This window comes from Pyxicephalus adspersus, chromosome 3 (assembly GCF_032062135.1).
Source record: "Pyxicephalus adspersus chromosome 3, UCB_Pads_2.0, whole genome shotgun sequence".
NCBI classification, from domain to species: Eukaryota; Metazoa; Chordata; class Amphibia; order Anura; family Pyxicephalidae; genus Pyxicephalus; species Pyxicephalus adspersus.
The window spans coordinates 110,565,908-110,585,725 of NC_092860.1; the positions used below are offsets into that span (position 1 = coordinate 110,565,908).

At 38.4% G+C, this 19,818-nt stretch overlaps 1 protein-coding gene across 1 annotated transcript in view; it reads right to left on the reverse strand.

Moving 5' to 3' along the window:
• Positions 1-1,415: 1,415 nt before the first annotated feature.
• NAF1 (nuclear assembly factor 1 ribonucleoprotein) overlaps positions 1,416-19,818 on the reverse strand; it is a 31,542-nt gene continuing 13,139 nt past the window's right edge. Inside the window, exons 4-9 of the mRNA XM_072406842.1 lie at positions 15,884-15,977; positions 12,571-12,653; positions 5,306-5,466; positions 4,203-4,212; positions 3,943-4,045; positions 1,416-3,246 (exon numbers count right to left, since the gene is read on the reverse strand). Of these exons, the coding sequence (XP_072262943.1) occupies positions 2,783-3,246; positions 3,943-4,045; positions 4,203-4,212; positions 5,306-5,466; positions 12,571-12,653; positions 15,884-15,977 (915 nt within the window). The 3' untranslated portion in view covers positions 1,416-2,782. The remainder of the gene's footprint in view (positions 3,247-3,942; positions 4,046-4,202; positions 4,213-5,305; positions 5,467-12,570; positions 12,654-15,883; positions 15,978-19,818) is intronic.

Sequence of the window (19,818 nt, forward strand, 5' to 3'; positions counted from 1 at the left end):
TTTGAATTTCCCACACACGCGCCGACGTCATCACGCACGCAGGGAGGAGCCGTCCGTTTTTTTTTCTCCGCCGGACGGCTTCTCGCTTCAGAGATCATCCGGCGCTGGAACAAGAAGGACGTGGACGATCAGCGGGACCAGGTAAGATGCCAGCCGGCGGAACACAAGATGCCGGCCGGCTTCTTACCGGTCTCGCTGGCACCCGACGAAGGACACCCAACGCTGGAGAGGGAGATCGGCGGATGACGATCGACGGAGGATGACGCTGGAACACGAACAGGACGCTGGATAAGCACAGCGGGACCAGGTAAGTAAGGATGGGAAAAAACTCGGGGTTAACCATCCTAGCCGTTTTTTTTTGCCCGTACGAAGGTCGGGCTTAATGGCTAGGAGGTTAGTGGAAAGTTCAGTGAAAGGAAAAAAAGTGACAGAAAAAGGTGTACAAGCAACAAGGATAAGCAGGCTTGAGAGGATTGTGAAGCATAATACATTCAGGAATTTGTGGGAGATTCACAAGGAGTGGACTTGTGGGTGGAATCAATGCTCCATGAGCCACCACACACAGGAGTATTTGGGACAGGGGCTACAACTGTTGAATCCTTTGTGTCAAGCTACTCATGAACCAGACACATCAAAAGCGTCTTACCTGGGCTAAGGACAAAATGGACTGGACTTGCTGATAAATAGTATGAGTAATTTTATTATTTTTTTAAGAAATTAAAAAAAAAAAATTGTATTTAATTTATTGTTTTGACATGATTTTTTGTTTTAAACTTTATTAAATTCATACTATTATATTATACTGTAAAATAAATTTTCATGAAAAACGTACCGCTTTTAGATATATAAAACCGAACAGAAATGAACTGCCCAGGAAGTTCTCTTTTGTATTAGGTGTTGTGTACTGTAGTACCCATTTATACAGCCACAGTAAGGAGTATGTAGGGGTAGCTCACACTAGTGTTGTATGCTGTGTAGTATGATCTGGACCGCAAAAACATAACATGTAAAAAATCTAATTCATGGTTTCATACTGTTCAGAGTAAGACAAAGCTGTGTGAATTGTCATAGATTAGCACAAATGGAAAAACTCAATAGCTGTTTTAGTTATTACTGCAGTCCTACCAGGCGCCAGAGAAAACCTTTTTTTGTTCTTTATGATAAAATAACATAAGGACAGAAATTTGACACACAGAGTGCTGCATACTGGTTCTGTGTAGTCCTTGCATACTATTATATCAATTCTGGCACCTTCTGGTTCACAATATAGAACACTTAGGTTTACATTCAGTACAGAGCTGCTTTATTCACAAGATATATACAATAATAAGGAAGCACAAGGATCAATATTGGATGTAGGCTACAAGCAGAAGATAAGAGGTAGTTACGGTTTTAAAAAGAAGTAATCTCTGGTAGACGAGATAATCTATTATTTTTAATAGTTTTTTTCACAGATTCAATTAATGTAACACGCAAATAATCTCCTGATACAAAAAATACATACAAATATGTTTGTATAACAATATTTTAAACAATTTTTTTACTAAAATCTTTGCTATGTTACAATAATATAAGTATGATATAAGGAAAAATTCCTTTAGGTGCTGAAAGGCTGTTTTTTTATGAATAATCAGTAAAAAATTAAAGGTTGTTAAGATTCACATCAGTAATCAGTCAGTATGTACTGTATAATCTATATACAACTGCACATATGGAGTTGACAATCAGATTTTTAAAAATTAATCAACAGCCCAATTTTTATTTGAATTTTTTTCTGAGTAGGGAATAAATAGAAATTTTCTTTTTGGTCTATGTCCCCATAAGGCAAAACTTCCCTCAATATATCTTTCTTTCCCACTGATAACCGTTCCTGCCATAGAACGGGACAGGCTGTGAAGTATTCTCTACAGAGTCATAGGCAGTAATGGAGGCAGAACAGAAATATCCCCAATAAACTCATAGCATGACATATGAATGTTGGTGGGCAAAATGTCTTTTTGCTGATGACACAAATCTGTAACAAATCTTCAATATTCCTGGTCTATGCTATGTGAATATGATGTAGAAATAATGGAAGATTAAGCAAAAAAAAAGTTGAAATGCAGTTCAACATTTCTTATGCAAATAATGCACTTGGGAAAGGAAATTGCTGAGTAAATACTGGGTTACAGAGTTGGCCAAAACTACAGGTGAAAATCTATTTATGGGTGTCTAAGGTTCAAGAGGGATGTTTTATTCAATTTAATGTCATGATCAAGAATATGGGAACATGACCTAAAATCGAGCAAGATGAGAGTTCAAAACTAACCTTAAAAATTATAATTTTGCCAAAGCTATGGTTTACAACAGACTTTCAATCAGAGGTAGTGAGAGCCCATTAACAGTAAGTGAACTTGCTTTGGGGAAGCACAGATCCTTACATAGACGTATGGGCAGCAATAAAACGGGGAAGCAGTATTTACTCTTATCTTAATTAGGGAAAAAAAGTTTGGGTGAAGTTGCACTTTAACATATCTGATACATATGTTGCTGAAATGAAAATATTTTAAGATACCCACAACACAAATAAAAAACGTTACCAAAAAAAGTTATACATCCAGCAAGTCATTATCAATTTTTCATATTTCTGACGAAATACAAAATCTGATTGTATAGCAGACTACAAAATTAGACGATTGTTCTTAACACTGATACTATTTACATGTATTAAAAAAAAATCCTATAGAAAATTTTTAGCATCTTGCTAATAAAGGCAGTTGACAAATACTGAGAATGTTTTAGGTCAGGAATAATTCCCGTTAGGGTAGTTTGTATCCCCCTGGCTGGGATGAGGAGGGGGGGGAGGTGGGGGTGGGGGAGAATGGTAATTCTGCATATAGGGAAAATGCATGTTTTGTTCAGACCAAATCATGTGCGGAGGAGGAAGCGGAGGGGGAAAAGGAGGCGTTGGAAAATGCTGCATATTTTGATAGTGTCCATAGAAAGGAGGTGGTGGAGGTTGGTGACCATTGTTTGCATATGTCATAGAATAATCCTGATGGGCAGCATTGTGATAAGCATAGGGCTGGTGCATCATATGCTGTCCTGGAAACTGCTGTGAGAAGTACGGCTCCTGAGGTTGTCTGAATGTATTTTCTTGCATGTGAGAACCTCTGCCACTTGTGAAGCGTGGTCCAGAACCATTTCTTGCATAAGGTCTTGAAAATTTCTGGCCTCCATGAAACTGGTTAGATTCTTGGGAAGATGCTGTTTTAAGGGAAGGGGAAAAAATACTTAAATAATATTTAAAAAAAAAGAATGTAGAAGATTTTTTTTTTTTTATTTCTCCCGCACGTCTTTGATGGATGCCTTTTAGAACTGTTTAAGTATCCTTGGCAATGGCAAGGAAACAGTATTTACACACACACACACATATATATATATATATATATATATATATATATATATATAGGTCTCCCCCTGGGATCTTTCGAAACATTCTTCAACTTGCAAGGTTACTGCTAATGGTATATAGATCTCTGGAAACGCTGGATTTAGAGCAATGCACACAAATGCAATTGTGCATTAATGGCATGTGTTGCTAATTAAAAGACAAAGATAAGCATAACAGTCATTTAAATAAAGGCAAACTTTAATTAACCTCCCTGGTGTTCCAGTATCCCAGTCTGTGCATAGGCATAGTGCCGGTAAAATGCCTTCTTTATGGGGACATTACGGGTTGGGAGTTTATTTTGCACAGATTCCAGAGTAACACTCAGGGGTAACTATTTTATGTTAAATCCTCATCCCGAGTTTATTGCTGGTTAAATATGAAGTTTGTTTCTATTTTAATTCTGCATTCCCTGGCTTTTAAAAGCTTTGTTACCCTTGTTACAGCAAAAATGGACACTCATTTTGACTGCTTTAAAAGAGCACATCATTAACAGTTACTGTAACACTTACATGACTTATCTCTTTCCGCTTTCTGCTTCTTTTTTCCTGGGTTTTGTGATTTCTTTTTCTGCTTTGCTTCTTTTTCTTTTTCATCATCACTGTAATCTAGAGCCTACAGAAAATGAAAAAGATGCCTGCTTAAAATTTGTGTTTTAAACTGGCCACATTGCAAAACCTTTTTTTTTTTTTTTTAATTTGCATCAACTGATCACTGCTCATTTGAGAAGGATTCAGAGGATAAAGAAACATTTTGATTCACCAATTTTCACTCTGCTGGAGCTATTGTGTAAACCTACCTAGAAGACCTAGCCTATTAATAAACTAAAAGGAAAGAACAAACAAAGAAAGTAACTGAAACCATGCCCAATTACAAACTTTGTATTTATTTGAATTATTTTGTATTGGATTGAATACAGGAGTTTGTATTGAATCCAATACAAAATGAATGAATTTCTATTTGAATTTCCCGCACACGCGCCGACGTCATCACACACACTGAAGCCTTCCGTTTTTATTTTCTCTGCCGGACGGCTTCTCGTTTCACAGATCATCCGGCGCTGGACGAAGAAGGACGTGGACGATCAGTGGGACCAGGTAAGATGCCGGGCGGCGGAACACAAGATACCGGCCGGCATCTTACCGGTCCCGCTGGCACCCGACGCTGGAGAGGGAGACCGACGGACGACGATGGACGACGCTGGAATAGGAAAACGACGCTGGAATAGGAAAACAACGCTGGATGTGCACAGCGGGACCATGGAGGTAAGGATGTGACAAAAATACGGGCTTTTATCCACTGCAAGAAAAATGTAACAAATGTATCATATTACGGTGCTGGAAAGTGTGTTACAGACTTGCGGGGCATCTTCTCAATGATTGCAGCTGCGTCTGCAATCATTGAGAATAGTGTGCGATCCCCAGGGCACTACAGGTTAATTAAACTGTTGTGCCCCAGGGATCGTAGTGGAACTGCAGAGTTTATTTGCAGTTCAGTTCCCACGGTCACATGACCATGGGAACTTTGCGGTCACAGCTGTGACTGCAGGCAATGCCTGGGCACTAGAGGTTGAATGGGGACAAGTTTCCCCATTCATCAAATAAACTGCCCTGTGTTCTTGGATAGAGACACTCTATCCAGGAACACATACTACTAGCAACAGCAATTAGGATCGCTGTTGCAGTCCTGAAGTATGAGTTTCTCTATCCAAGAACACTCCTTGTGTTCTTGGATAGAGAAACTCTATCCAAGAACACATACAACTAGTAAAGGGCTGCAAGAGCAATCTGATTGCTTTTTATTTGAGTGATTTTTATTTTCAGAGAGATATAGTTTCAATAAAATTTTCATGTAATAAAAAATAAAATGTTTTACCTTTTCAAAGCATCTGGTATGATATATTGTGTGAAGTCCTGAACAGATGCAGCATAGTACATGTTGTTTTTTAACTCAATTCCAGTGGACTCAACATGATCCTTTGAATTAAAGCGTATCACATAAAACGGATGGGGTACTGGTCCAAAAATCTCAAATATCTATAGGACAAAAAAAATTGCAAAAATTCAAAATACTACTGTAGCAGCAGAAGATACAGTAACTACATTGGTGCAAAAATACCTCTCAAAAGTAACCATGCATTAGGTAAATATGCCATGTCCTGCTTGTAGCTTTCATGCCTCCTAAATTAAAATGAACTGGAAAAAGCAGGTATCTCAGAAGTTCTGACCTCACTTTCCGCACACATATTTGTGGGTCTCCTGGTAAATGAGGTACACACAATCAGCTATCCACATTATGTAAAAGAAAATGCAGATCAAACTGGGCCACCTTGCTCCATTGTTTAACATCACTGGTGGTATAATTAATAAGGATTTTTAAATGTAAAAGCAGTACATTTAAATTTCCTCATTATTTTAAAATTTCCCGTCTGGACTCGCCTACCTAACCGTCCCGCCCTCCAGCCAAAGATTTCTGAGCAGATGCCTGGCCGGCACGTGCTTTCCCTGGCCGTGCATCGCCAGGTTATGCAGATGCCCAGCTTTATTAAAGGACGCCGCTGGAACATGGGAACCAGATAGGCGTTTCCCTCCCTGGCAATTCCACCCCGAGTGCAGCTCAGGGTTTCCGCTTTTGGTATGGACAATCCACCCCGATCCACACTCTGGAATACCGCCAGGGAGGTTAATGGTCCAGTACAGATGTATACATGTTCTTTGTAGGTACTTTCAATCCCATATACAGTAGTGTCCTCAGAATTGGTGGGTGAGACCCACACTGTACAAATTTAATTCTCCTGGTATTATCATAGGGTTTACTGGACATTGATGATACAATCAACTTTCTAACTCCCCTATTCTTTATTTTACCTTTCTAATGCCCACCCCCTTAGTATGTATCATTTTTATCATCATCTTTGTAATATTGTAGCAATGCAATAGTGTAATTGGGACTATGCCTGGCTAAAACAGGCTGGGGAAAGTATTGCTTATATGTAGTAAGCCCCAATGTGTTCTGGTCCAGACACCTCTCTCTCCCATGACCAACATTAGGTTTTCAAGCAATTTGTGTTACCCCTCCAACCGCAATCATCAATGAGGCTAGATTGCGCCTGTCTGACATAGTAATGATGACATCCAAACATTACAATTTAGCCTTTATCAAAGTTACTCAGATCCTTAAACTTGTTTATATTTAATTTCATTAAAATAACCTTCAAAATAACAGTTGGCAGATGTCATTATAATGGGATAATCAATATTACTCAATTCACCTGTCCCGAAGTTTAAGGTTTTAACTGATCAGTGTATACACTCACTGGCCCCTTTAGTATCTCCCTAGTACCAGAGAGGACACCCTTTTGTGTTTTTTGTGGCAAAGCCTAAACAAGGTACTGATAAAACATTCCCTATGTGGTAGGTTGTGGGTATTAAAGGATGCTTAGTTGGTACTATGGTGCCCAAGGTGAGCCAAGAAAATATCCCCCAGACTGTTAAACCACTAGCAACCTGAACCATAGATACAAAGCAGGATGGATCAATGCTTACATGTTAGCAACACCGAAATCTGACCCTACCCTTTGATTACAGCAGACATTGATATTCGTCTGACCAGGCAACGTTTGTCCAATTTCCGTGAGCCCAGGAGAACTAAAGCCTCAAGGGCCTCTTCATAGCTGACTGGAGTGGCAAACCCAGTGTGGTCTTCTGCTACTGTAGCTCATTTGCTTCAAAGTTAAATGTATTATGTTCCATTATTGCACTTCTGCTTACCTCGGTTAGTGTTTCTCTGAATTACAGATCCTTATCAGCTTAAATCAATCCAGCCATTCTCCTTGACCTCTCCTTGAATCTCTTTGACCTTGAATCAACAAGGCATTTTTGCCAAGAGAACTCCTACTCACTTGATATCACCCCCCTTTTTAGACCATTTTCTGTAATCCCTAGAGATGGTTGTACATCCAAGCAGATCAGCAATTTCTGAAATACTCAGACCAGCCCGTCTGGCACCAAACAATGCCACAATCAAAGGCACTTAAAATCACCTTTCTTCCTCATTATAATGCCAGACTGAACTTCAGGAGGTCTTGACAAGGTTTACATGCCCAAATGCACTTAGTGCCATGTGACTGGCTTATTAGATATTCATGTTATCAAAAAGTTAAATAAGTTAAAAAGGTAAAATGGCTAGAGAGCATATGTGTATATTTAATCTCTGAACCACAAGACATACTAAGCGAACAGCCCCAAATTATACTGTTGGTTGCTGTAATCCAACTTATCAATGATAAACCTTTATTGCTTCCCAAAATGCAAGGCAATGAACACAGAAACCTTCAGCACACAACAATTTGCTACAAGTAGAAGCAGGTGAATTGCCCTAAGGTGTTTGTAGATAACCAGCTTGGGGCATACAAGTAAGGTGCCTCCTGTCGAAGTTGAGGCAAGTTAATCCTAGCAATACCTGTAAAAGTAATAATCCAACTGATGCATGGGGCATTAAACCTACTGACGCCGCGGTATTTTGCTACTCTTACTGCTCACAGTACAGATTTCAGACAGGCAGTAGACTAGCCCTCTGGTTTACTGTCCGAGTTCTCCTGCTTCTGAACAAAGACCTTATCTTATTATTTACCTACCACAAACTTTTATAGTATTAAATAAAAATAATTTTCATCTCCACAAAAAAGAAAAAAAAATATTAATAATATTCCTCAAGATCATAAATAAGAACAGAAACGTTCTGGCTACTGTAACTGACGGGTTAACAATGATAATTAGGACATTTATTGGATGTAAAGACAAATCATATCACTTGCTGAACAAGGGTTTGATGTTAGCCATCTGGCACTGTTTTAGGAGCATTGGGAACATACATTACTAACAATAGTTAATATGACCTGGCTTTTGTTATGTAACTGATAAGAGTGGAAGGATATTTTACATCTTTATCGTAAGCCAATTTTATGGCTTCATTTTATTATAGTCATGTAACAAACAAATGGAACCAGTGTTAAAACATGGAAAAAACAATATCATTACAAAGAGACTATCAATATTGCCTGTGTAAAAATCACTGAAATGATGTAGCTGAAATTATGGTGCAAACACAGGAAAACTGTGAAGATTTGATGATTTTGTTCCTGAAGCAGCCTCCGTGAATAGAATGATGAAACACAAACTAACCATATAATTCTACGATGCCTGCAGAGACTGTCTGCAGGACATCAAGACGTTTATATAGTACTAATCTCTAAAGACTACGTCTCTCTTCACTATTGTTCTCCCAGACCACACTGTACCTTTAGGATTAATATTGGCTATCCAGTTTGTACTGAACATATGCACTCCATAATTAGATCACAATCAGTAACAAAGGAAATATATAAGTCAAAATATACCTTATACTACCTTTTTATAGGGTGATAGTTGTTAGAAGAGCTCAACAAAGACACTAAAATATTGGTCTTATACAAAACAATTAAAATATTACAATATTACAACTAACCTGTAATAAGTATATGGTATTTTTACATTTTTTTTACTATGGTTGAAGAGCTCTATTAAAACTCATCTTGAGGTGCATACTTTGCATCACAGTCCATGTATACGCAAAGAGGATTATGCAAGGTCCTGGAAATGACTACTTTTTTAGAAATCTCTGCGATAGTGTAATATAAAAAAAGCAATATTCTCCAAATTGTAACAAAGTCCATGAATCTGCTAGTTCCTAATACCATACCACGTCTTAACAAAACCTTGGTTGGGGACCTTTTCAATGATCATGCATGCAATCTATAAAGGTAAGGTAATTACAAGGCAGATCAGTGAGAATTAAGTTAATTTAAAAGTTTTAAAAAAAAAGATAATAGACACATGAACATGTATAATCCTAATTTACTTAACTATCCTTCCTGAGGAGCTAAATACATCTTTAGACAGTCAGATCTAAGCAAATATTGTGAATATGGAGATGGATTTACAATTTTCAAAGCTAGACACAAACAACGCAACTCCCAAATTCAAATATTGGCATAACCCCAAAACCCTGAACTAAATGTGAACTACACAAATATTTGTAGGGATACAAAGTGTAAACCTGTGTAGTTTGCTACGCAAGTCCAATCAACATGCCTAGCTAATGCCAGTGGCACACATTTTCTTCTTTTTTTATTCCCAACTGTACCATTTAGCTGAGGGGACCAGCAAACTTGTGCTCATTAGGCAGTGGAAATTAGCACTTTCAAAAACTTTACCCCTGGTAGTTGAATGGAGTGACGGGGAGCTAAAAAAGAATTTATGTTGGAGAAAGGGAAAATTAAAGCAAACTAGTTGCTTTGCCCAGCATGAGTGATCAGAAGGGGACAATCAATGGCATAGAGTGATCAGAAGGAGATTATGAACGGCACATGAGTGATCAGAAGGGGACAATCAATGGAAAAAATATAAGACTGCCTTATAATCGGGGAAACAGGGTAATACACCCAGCTATACTTTGACCTTTTACCCTCATAGCACTGTTAACATTTAAATACCTAACAGAATGAAGTTACTACTATGATGGTATTTTTACTAAAAGATTATATATAAAAAATAAGCTGTCATAATAAACCACATATCTTCTCAACAGAACATCTCCTATAATTAAATTTTTTAAAAACAAACTCCAATCATGCTTTTACAAAACTAGTGCCAATCACTAGTCAGAATTGATTCACATTAGATTTTACTCTTTGGAAAGAAAGCAGAAAACCATGAAAGAAAAAGAAAATCTAGTTAGAACTGTACACGTTCCCAGAAACCATAGGGGATTACAGCCTGATTTATACCTGCTGAAAAAGTCAGACTCCTTTCACAGAGGGTAATATGACTTGAACAAATAAATCAGCCTTTTCTCAGCTAAACAGAAGTAAAAAAAAATATTCTGTTCAAAATGGTACGTTATTACCTTGTCTGCACTATGTATAAACAAATGTGTGCGGATTAAAACAATGTACTCCATAAACAAAGATAGCCTAATAAAAACATACACTTGAAATATAGAACATCATGAAATATTTCTGATTAATGGCTTCTGCTTGTTTGGGTTAAGGCTTTTCCATGTACGGTCTTTAGCTTTACAATGCAGAAAGTCAAATGCAGTACCAGTCCACCAACTTCATGCTGTACTATATGAACTCATTATTAAAAAAAACAGGATCTGATTAAAGAACTGGAGTTTTCTTGTAAGTTGGATTTCAGTGCAAAATAACCTTGTATCTACAGCTAAAACATTTTTAAAAAAATATGCACTATATAAAACAAAATCAGGAAATCCCTGAAATGTCTCTTTTGCAATAAAACTAACCCTCCTATCAGTAAGCAATTATACTCGACACCCCCATGTCATTCTTTAACCAATGCAGACACCTTTAACCGGATCCTCTTCTAGTATATTTAACCATCTTGATTGGCCAGGCAAGAATTATATAACTCCCACACATGCGCATGGGAGTCCAGGTAATCCCAGTGGCCATCTTGAATATACCTACAGTGAGGGAAAGAAGTATGTTACCCTCTGATGATTTTGTACATTTGCCCTCTGACAAAGAAATGACCAGTCTATTGTAACGGTAGGTTTATTGTAGGTGTGAGACAGAACAAAAAAAGAACCTTCAAAAACCCAGTGCTCAAAAGTCAGAGCTTGATGTGCATTGTATTGAGTGAAATAAGTATTTGTTCCCCTATCAACCAGCAAGATTTCAGGCTCACAGGTTTCTTCACTGTATGCAGGTAACTAGCAGATATTTGGAGCACCCTCTGTAAGGGAGTGCTCCCAATCCAAGCTTGTTACAGTACCTGTATAAAAGACACCTGTCCACAGAAGCAATCAATCAGATTCCAAACTAGCCACCATGGCCAAGACCAAAGAGCTGCCTAAGGATGTCAGGGACAGGATTGTAGACCTACACAAGGCTGGACTGGGCTACAAGACCATTGCCAAGCAGCTTGGTGAGAAGTTGACAACAGTTGGCGTGATAATTCGCAAATGGAAGAAATACTGAATACCTGTCAGTCTCCCTAGGTCTGGGGCTCTATGCAGGATCTCTCCTCGTAGAGTTGCAATGATCATGAGAATGGAGAGGAAGCAGCCCAGAACTACACGGGGGGAACTTGTCAATGACCTCAGGGCAGCTGGGACCATAGTCACCAAGAGAACAATTGGTAACACACTGCGTCATGAAGGCCTGAAATCTTGCAGGGCCCCCAAAGTCCCCCTGATCAAGACAGCACATGTACAGGCCCATCTGCAGTTTGCCAATGAACATCTGATTGATCCAGAGGAGAACTGGGTGAAAGTGTTGTGGTCAGATGAGACCAAAATTGAGCTCTTTGGCATCAACTCAACTCGCTGTGTTTGGAGGGGGGAGGAATGCTGCCTATGACCCCAAGAACACCATCCCCACCATCAAACATGGAGGTGGACACATTATGCTTTTGGGGTGTTTTTCTGCTAATGGGACAGTACAACTTCACTGCATCAAAGGGACAATGGACGGGGCAATGTACTGTCAAATCTTGGGTGAGCACCTCCTTCCCTCAGCCAGGGCATGGAAAATGGGTCGTGGATGGGTATTCCAGCATGACAATGACCCAAAACACACTACCAGGGCAGCAAAGGAGTGGTTCAAGAAGAAACACATGAAGGTCCTGGAGTGGCCTAGGCAGTCTCCAGACTGGTTGATAGGGGATCAAATACTTATTTCACTCATTACAGTGCACATTAAGCTCTGACTTTTGAGCACTGGGTTTTTGAGGGTTCTTTTGTTGTTATTCTGTCTCTCACACCTACAATATACCTATCATTACAATTATAGACTGGTCATTTCCTTGTCAGAGGGCAAACGTACAAAATCAGCAGGGGATCAAATACTTCTTTCCCTCACTGTAAAAAACTCCCAATCCTAGGTCTCTGTGTCTCTGTTTATCTATATGCATTTGCAATCTTTCCATTCTTAAAATCTTATTTTATAATAAAACCAGTGTCCACAGTTATTCCAGTGGTCGTGCCAAATTATGACAGTACAAATTTAAATTCTGTTAAACACAGCTGGGCAATATCCACACTGTTCAATTTTAAATGCAGTTAGCAATTGAACTCACCTTCCCAATAGCAAGTCGATTCCCATCAAAAACAACAGTGTCCTCATTTAGGGGTGGAATGTCATGTAATGATTCAACAATCACTGAGGGGAGCAAAAACACAGTCAATTGAAAGCATGCTACATTCAAGTTTAGAAAATTGATTTTTCTTAGGTAATCATCTGTATACTCATATTGACATACTGCAAAACTTCATATCAGTAGAGTGAAACACAAGATTCAAGGGAAAAAGTACATACCATTGCCTGTGATAATCAGTGTTCTCCCCAGAATTGTTTTTCAGCCAGGTGGTCAAAAAGGGTGTGTGGTTCCCAGTTGTTTATGCCATGGGTATCCAGTAACCTCCTATTGTTTCAGTGTTCTACCTTCTCCCTATACTTTGTTCCAACTTTGTAATGCCTGCCCCGTTAGTATATCCAATTTTTCCTTTCTTTGAATTTGCCATAACTGTCCTATGACGTGTATTGTGACCCAACTTCATGGAGTTTGAAGAGTGTTTTCCTTTGTAGTAGTGTAATAGTATAATGAATGTGGTGTAACAAGTTAGGCTTAGCTCATATTAGCAGCAAAAAACATTTACGCCTTCTGAGTGACTTCTGGCAACTGCTAGGCACCTAGGATTGGTAACAGGCCATAAGTGCTGAGCTTTTCAGAGCAGCAGTGGTTACTGGCATGAGGAATGGACAAATATAACCCTACTGCCGGTGTGAATTCAGCCTAACTTCAGATGTGCTCCTGCTATATTTAGTTAATGAACCTTTGTGAAAACATTTTTTTTTCACTTGGATACTTTTACAAAATTAGCCCAGCAGGTCCATGCTGGCTCAGCTTCCACCTTCTCTCTGATGCTCACTTGTACGTCCAATGCTGCCTTGCACTGCGCATGCATAAGATTGAACACTTTTTTTTTTTTTTTTACATGATAAGATATCCTCTGAAGGTGCATGCACACAAGGAGCAGTGCAGAGCCTTTTGGGATATGCGACACAAATATCCCAGGAGGCTGCGGATTTCCCCTTTGGTCTTTACCGAAATGGAAGTAAAGACTGAAGGGGAGAGGTCCTCCCCCAAAAAGTGTAAAAACAAAAAAACGCACATTTTTCCAATTTATAACAGAGAAAGTCACTCTTTAATATAATGTTAAAAATGTGATGATGCTTTAATAGCATCATGCATGTGATATCAGATTGGGACAAGACAGCCAGAGAAGGTAGAACACTGAAACAATAGGAGGTTACTGGATACCCATGGCATAAACAACTGGGAGCACTAAATTTGCTGTGTTTTGCCACACCCCCTTTTTTTACCACCTGGCTACAGCTTCCTACCACCCGGCTAATAAAATTTCTGGGGAGAACACTGCATACTAGTTGCAAATATTAGCAGAATCTCACCAGTCACCAATGAGTTTAGTTCTGCTTTAAGACACAGTAAAATGTAACAAAGAAATTCTTATTGGTGGCTATACGGCAATACAGGTAACTTACCTAAGAGTGGCAATTATAATCACCTACAGATATTTAATCTCTGCAAGAAATATTTTTTCACTCAACTGTGCTAATTACAATTTACGGTACATTCTCCCCAGCATTTTTCAACATCAAATGAAACTACAGGACTGATCTAATAGAATGCAAAGTACACATAATTAGTGCAGGCAATAAACATGAATAAAGGCATCCAAGTAGAGCAATACGCAAGTACTGCGGACTGTTCTACACAATACGAACAAACAATTAGAGCAAAAGGTAAGAGACATACACTGTGCTAAAGATTGGTCAGTGCTGAGCTATTGCCGAGTTCTATAATTACCGCTTGCAGTTTAGGACTATAAAATACAGGTAAATTTAGAATTTCTTTTTAATTCAAGGCTTGCTTACAAGTGAGGCTCTGTGTCCAGCTATTGTTTAAGGAATCATTAAATGAAATGATTCCTAGGAAAAGGTACGATGTAAGAAATGGAGGGGAGTCTGTCAGCTACTGTTTACATGCTCAATCAAACAACATGTGCTAAAAATAAGATCTGTTATCTGAGCTCTGCTGCTAAAGTTCATTTGAATTTAATATACCAGGAGCGTATTGTTGCTAAGGAACAATTTTGAGGTTATAAAGATAAAGTGGAAGCAAAAGCAAAAAAAAGAAAGAAAAAAACTCTCACCTTTACTTTTGAAGATCGGTCTATCCCCCTGAAGGTTTCATGGATAGGGTCCCACGTCGTTCTGGAATCCGCCCTCATCCCGTGGCAGGGAAAACGCTGGGTGCTGCCATCTCCTTTACCCCTCTTCCGCTTTTTTGCCTACGTCACTGGATCTCGCACTGCGCAGACGCAAGATTGGGTGACGTAGACTGCGGTAGAACACCTACTAAATTAAAATATACAACATCTTTGCAAATTTCCACCAAGTTGTGTCGGCTTATACCGATTTGCAGGATGAGGTGGGGAGACCCAAAAATTGCCTTTTAGACATTGTATGAGTAATGCAGGCATCCAAATTTAAAATAGTTTGCAAACTAAGGCAATTGAAACTCATTAGGGAGAATAGCTAACAAATAAGAAGTTTCAACGTCACTTATGGTTCCTTCTAGTGGCTACAGCGGCTTCCAAGAATACACTCAACTTTTTTAAAGCTCTCCAAGACTGAAGAAGATAGACTCTCATTGATGAAACTGGGTGATCCACCAAACCTGGAAAGGATTTCTCAAAAATCATTTGCTTTGTTGGCAAAAGTAAGTTTGCTTGGATGGTTATGCATTGATGCGATTTTTTGTAATCCTCCTGATTGTTAGTTTCATCTGTTGCTGCAATGTTTTTGTGCCTGGTTTGTTATGCCAATTTCTGTAGGTGGGGGGGACAAAAACTTCAGCTGACATACTTCTCACCACTAGGTCAGGATTCCTAGGACTGTGATTGCAAAATGAACACTTTAAAACCCAGTTTACATTCATCTTCCTTCCTTTACACACAAAGATCTTCTGAACCCCTATACATGTAATAGGTTCCGTTCCTTTACTGGACGGATATAAAAAGGTAACTCTCCCTTCCTTTGCCAAATTCTGGTAATTCTTTAAAGATGTACTGATCACAGCCAGTTTTTTCCTTAATTACCAACTGTCTCACTTTTGTTAATCTTGGAAATGGGAAAAAAAATTCTCGCGTCTAACTCTCCTCTTATAGTACAGAATTTATTACCTGCCAAAGATCAAATAGATTTTGGTAATTTTGTATAGCATTTTACAAAGAGCAGATTATGCCAACATTGGCCCTAGAATTACATCTAAGGTGAAGCAACTTAAAACGATAAAACGATCATACCTAGCTGATCAATGATGCTGGAAACTTTTCCAAATGGTTTTATTTCAACATCTTCTGGTAGATTTATGGCCAGTTCCTCAACTGCAGGTAACTCCTGGAGGAAAAATGAAAAAAAGCGTAAAGATATTGGAAAAAACAGAAACATACTTTGACATAACATAAAATGTTAAAAAAAAACACAACAACAAAACCATCTAAGCAATTATTCAGCCCTATTCAGAAAAAAGTGAATCCTCATTATTGGTACAGCTATGAGTTACATGGCTACACTCATTGCATTTCTAAAGAATTTTACAAACTTGAGAGACCTAAAACCTTCTAATAATGAACTTTTGGCAGATGTAATAAAAGGTCAGATCCTATTTGCAGCACGGATAAGAACATAAGTCTGAAGGATTTAGCAGTCCAACGATTGTGCCAATATTAGAAAAGGTCATTAGAATCTCTAGTGGAGAACTGACAGAACTTTTTATATACAGCAATTACTTTATGGAAGGTCACAACAATGCATTAAAAGTATAATTCTTAATAAATCACTTTTGTACTTTATAATTGTAATTTATTTTCAATGAGTGAATCTTTTGAAGTTTTTTCATGTTTTAAAACAACTTTTACTTTCTTACTAGTGGTTATGCCACATTTTCCTGACCTTCTTACTTTGTGATTTTGTAAAACAGCTTGTTTGTAGATTCATTTTCTAAGAATCGTTTTGGATGTCATCTATTCAGGATCATTACTAAATGGCAACCATCTAGTGAGATCCCTAGAGAATTTAATTGAGTCCAGTGGATGGAATTATAAATGTGAATCTGCGGGGGAGAGCGAGATGCAAAACAAAATCACTGTGATGTCTTACTAGGGTGTATATTAGTGTATTGGGAATTTGGATTTTCACACCACAATGCAGTGTTTACCAAGTGTAATAAGCCATCAGGGACATGCGGACCATAATTAAAAACTGAGCTGGCAAGGTTCTGGCTCTGCTGGCCTGGTGTCTTTACTTTACCCTTCATTAATATGTATGGATACCCACCGCCTATTTAGCCAGGTGGGAGACGGACCTGGAAGCTGCAATAGATGTAGAGGATTGGCAGGAAATATGGCGGGCTATTGCCAGCTGCTCTCCAAATGTGATTGCGCAGGAAAACGCGTATAAAGTATTGTTTAGATGGTATTTAACCCCGGTAAGACTTGCCAAATTTGTTAATGGGAGTAATCCACAGTGTTTCAGAGGTTGTACTGTCCCCGGCTCTTTCTGCCATTTTTGGTGGGATTGTCCGGTGGTCAAAAAACTCTGGATAAGAATTTTCATATATATTAGATCAGTTTTGCATGTGACCATCAGGAGGGACCCTTGGACAGGCCTGCTCCACAAGCAGGACCCTACTTTTTCTAAGAGTAAGCGCAAATTGTTATCCTTTATTTTTCTAGCCACACGTCAGGTGATAGCGGCAGCTTGGCGGAAACCCTCGCTCAGTTTTCAGGCAGTGATGTCTAGATTGTCGGACACAATGGTGCTAGAAAAAATGTCTGCTGTAGCCAATGACTCTATGCAAAAATTTTATAAGGTATGGACACCTTGGCAAGACCATCATGCCACTCCCGACTTAGAGCATAGGCTCCTTAAATTATGATAATCGATTATTATTTCCTAACTACACTGCAGGCTTCGAGTACATTTATTGTATTTGTCTTTGTTTTTGTTGCACTGGTTATTTATATTCGTATAGCTACTCATGTTTTTCTTTTTTTCTTCCTGCCCCCCCTTATTTTTGTAATTTTTAATGGATAATGCCAGCTTGTTTTTCTGTTTTTGTTTGTTTGTAAAATCTTAATAAAAATGTATTACCAAAAAAAATATATATAATATATACATTACTATTATATATATCTCCTACAGCACTATAGCAGAAATAGGGTTCCCTGTTATTTTTAGGATCAGAATTTTTAAAAGGCTTGGGACCTTCTTGGATAAGAAATGGGAGCAGCGAGTGCTCCCTCTCCTACTACCTGTGAGGAGCTTGTCACTGCATAAATGGCCATCAGAAGTCAGCTGGCATTGCTCATTGTCATACATTGCTGGGCAGCTGCTCCTGGAATGGTTTGATGAGGCACACTATTTGGACATCACTGGTCCTTTGCAAAGTATTAGTTTTTTTTAAAAAAAAATAAACAATTCATTCTGAGGTCTAATGTAACCCCTTTTGGGAATAGGTAAGGGATACTAAAAGTGAGTAGGTGGATAAATGGGTCCCCTTATTCAAAAGGGGCTTCTGGATTTAAAATAAGTTTCTCAATTGGAGTCACACTGTGGGATGAGGGCCTCTCCTCTGCCACTGTTGGGGACAGGCAGGGGTGTAGTTTCCCCAAAGGAAAGGGGGCTACATTTTACCCTATTTAAACCAGGAGTCTGCAGAAAAAGTTGGAGTTTAAATACCCAACCAACTTTTTAAATTACAACATGTTCTTAATATTAAATAGGATGAGGTCTCTCTCTCAAAAATAAAGACATACATGCAAAGTGCTTTTGAAAGATGGAAAAGCTAAACCGCTAATCAGTGGTTAGGTAAATATGATGGTATTTGGACTCTCTTAAAGAACCACCTATTTTTTATCTAACTCTTAGCCTTTGATGTATTTTAATGGTAAAGTAAAACTTGTGTGCCACAGTATTACCATATACAAATACAATTTAATGTTTAACTTTCATTTGGTTGTACATGGCAAACCTCAAGCTATACAACTCTGTATGCGCTATAGCTGTGCAGCTTATTAGCAACTCAAAATCTCTTTTAACAAATAACGCTTTTACAAACGAAACAATAGATGAAATGTTTGTGGGAAATGTCAACAGACTTTTATGCTTGTAAAAATCTTTGCTCTTCAGTTAATCTACATTGGGCATCAATTATACATTAATTGAGTAAGGCATTAGGTAAAGTGGACCTAAACTAGAAAAAACAAACCACCAGGAGGTAGTACTATTTGATCAAAGAGACATGCAATGGTCCTTTTGTGAAAAAACTAACTCCCTGGCGGCTCTTTGTTTCAGCTCCAAACTGTATGGCGCATGTGGCCTGTACCTTAGAGCTCAGCTCTGTGTGCGGCGACACAGCCGCAGGTAATAACGCAACTCCTGTGCAAGTAAAAACTACCACCAATGCCTGACTTTTCATGCACACCTATTACATAAATACAGCATTTCTCTATATACTAGGGGGAAATAGCTAAAGTGCTGATCACAGCAGCGTAGAGCCCAGAAGGCTCCTGCTTGTAGCTTTACACTTTTGTGCAAGGAATAGGGAAGAGCAGCAGACATATTTGAATGCGGAGATCATAGCCTAAAACCGATGCCCAATAATAACTCCTGCAACAGAAAAAAAATCTGGCAAAAAATAAAATTAGATTACTACATGATAATTTTTTATTGATGATCTCTTTGTTATATAAATGTCAATTATTCCAGGGTGTTCATGGCATAAATAATGTAGTATGCCAAAATGATAATGCAAAACTTGACAGTAAAACAATTTCAGTAAGGTAATCTAGTGATACAAAAATCCTGCATAAAGGTAAGGACACCACATATTTTTGTGAGTGATGTATATAAATGAAAAGTCCACGTTGGCAAGTTTAAACATATTACATTGTGTGTAAGCATGTGAAATATTCCCCCCATGTCCTTTCCTCAACCGAAGTTTTTTCATTGTTTTATGGAGGTTAAATTCAATGTTCAGAAAAGAATAAAAAATGAGTGGAAAATTTAAGTTGACCGTAGTAAAGGCTGTTCGGTATTCTTGGTAAAAAGCCTCCAGGTCCTGGTATTTTTTTGGTAGTCTAGAATAAGATGCATGATTTAGTCAGAAATTTGTTATGGCCACTACAGGAACTTTTCATTTTCATGTTAGAAAGTCTAAACTCAAGCCACATGCACC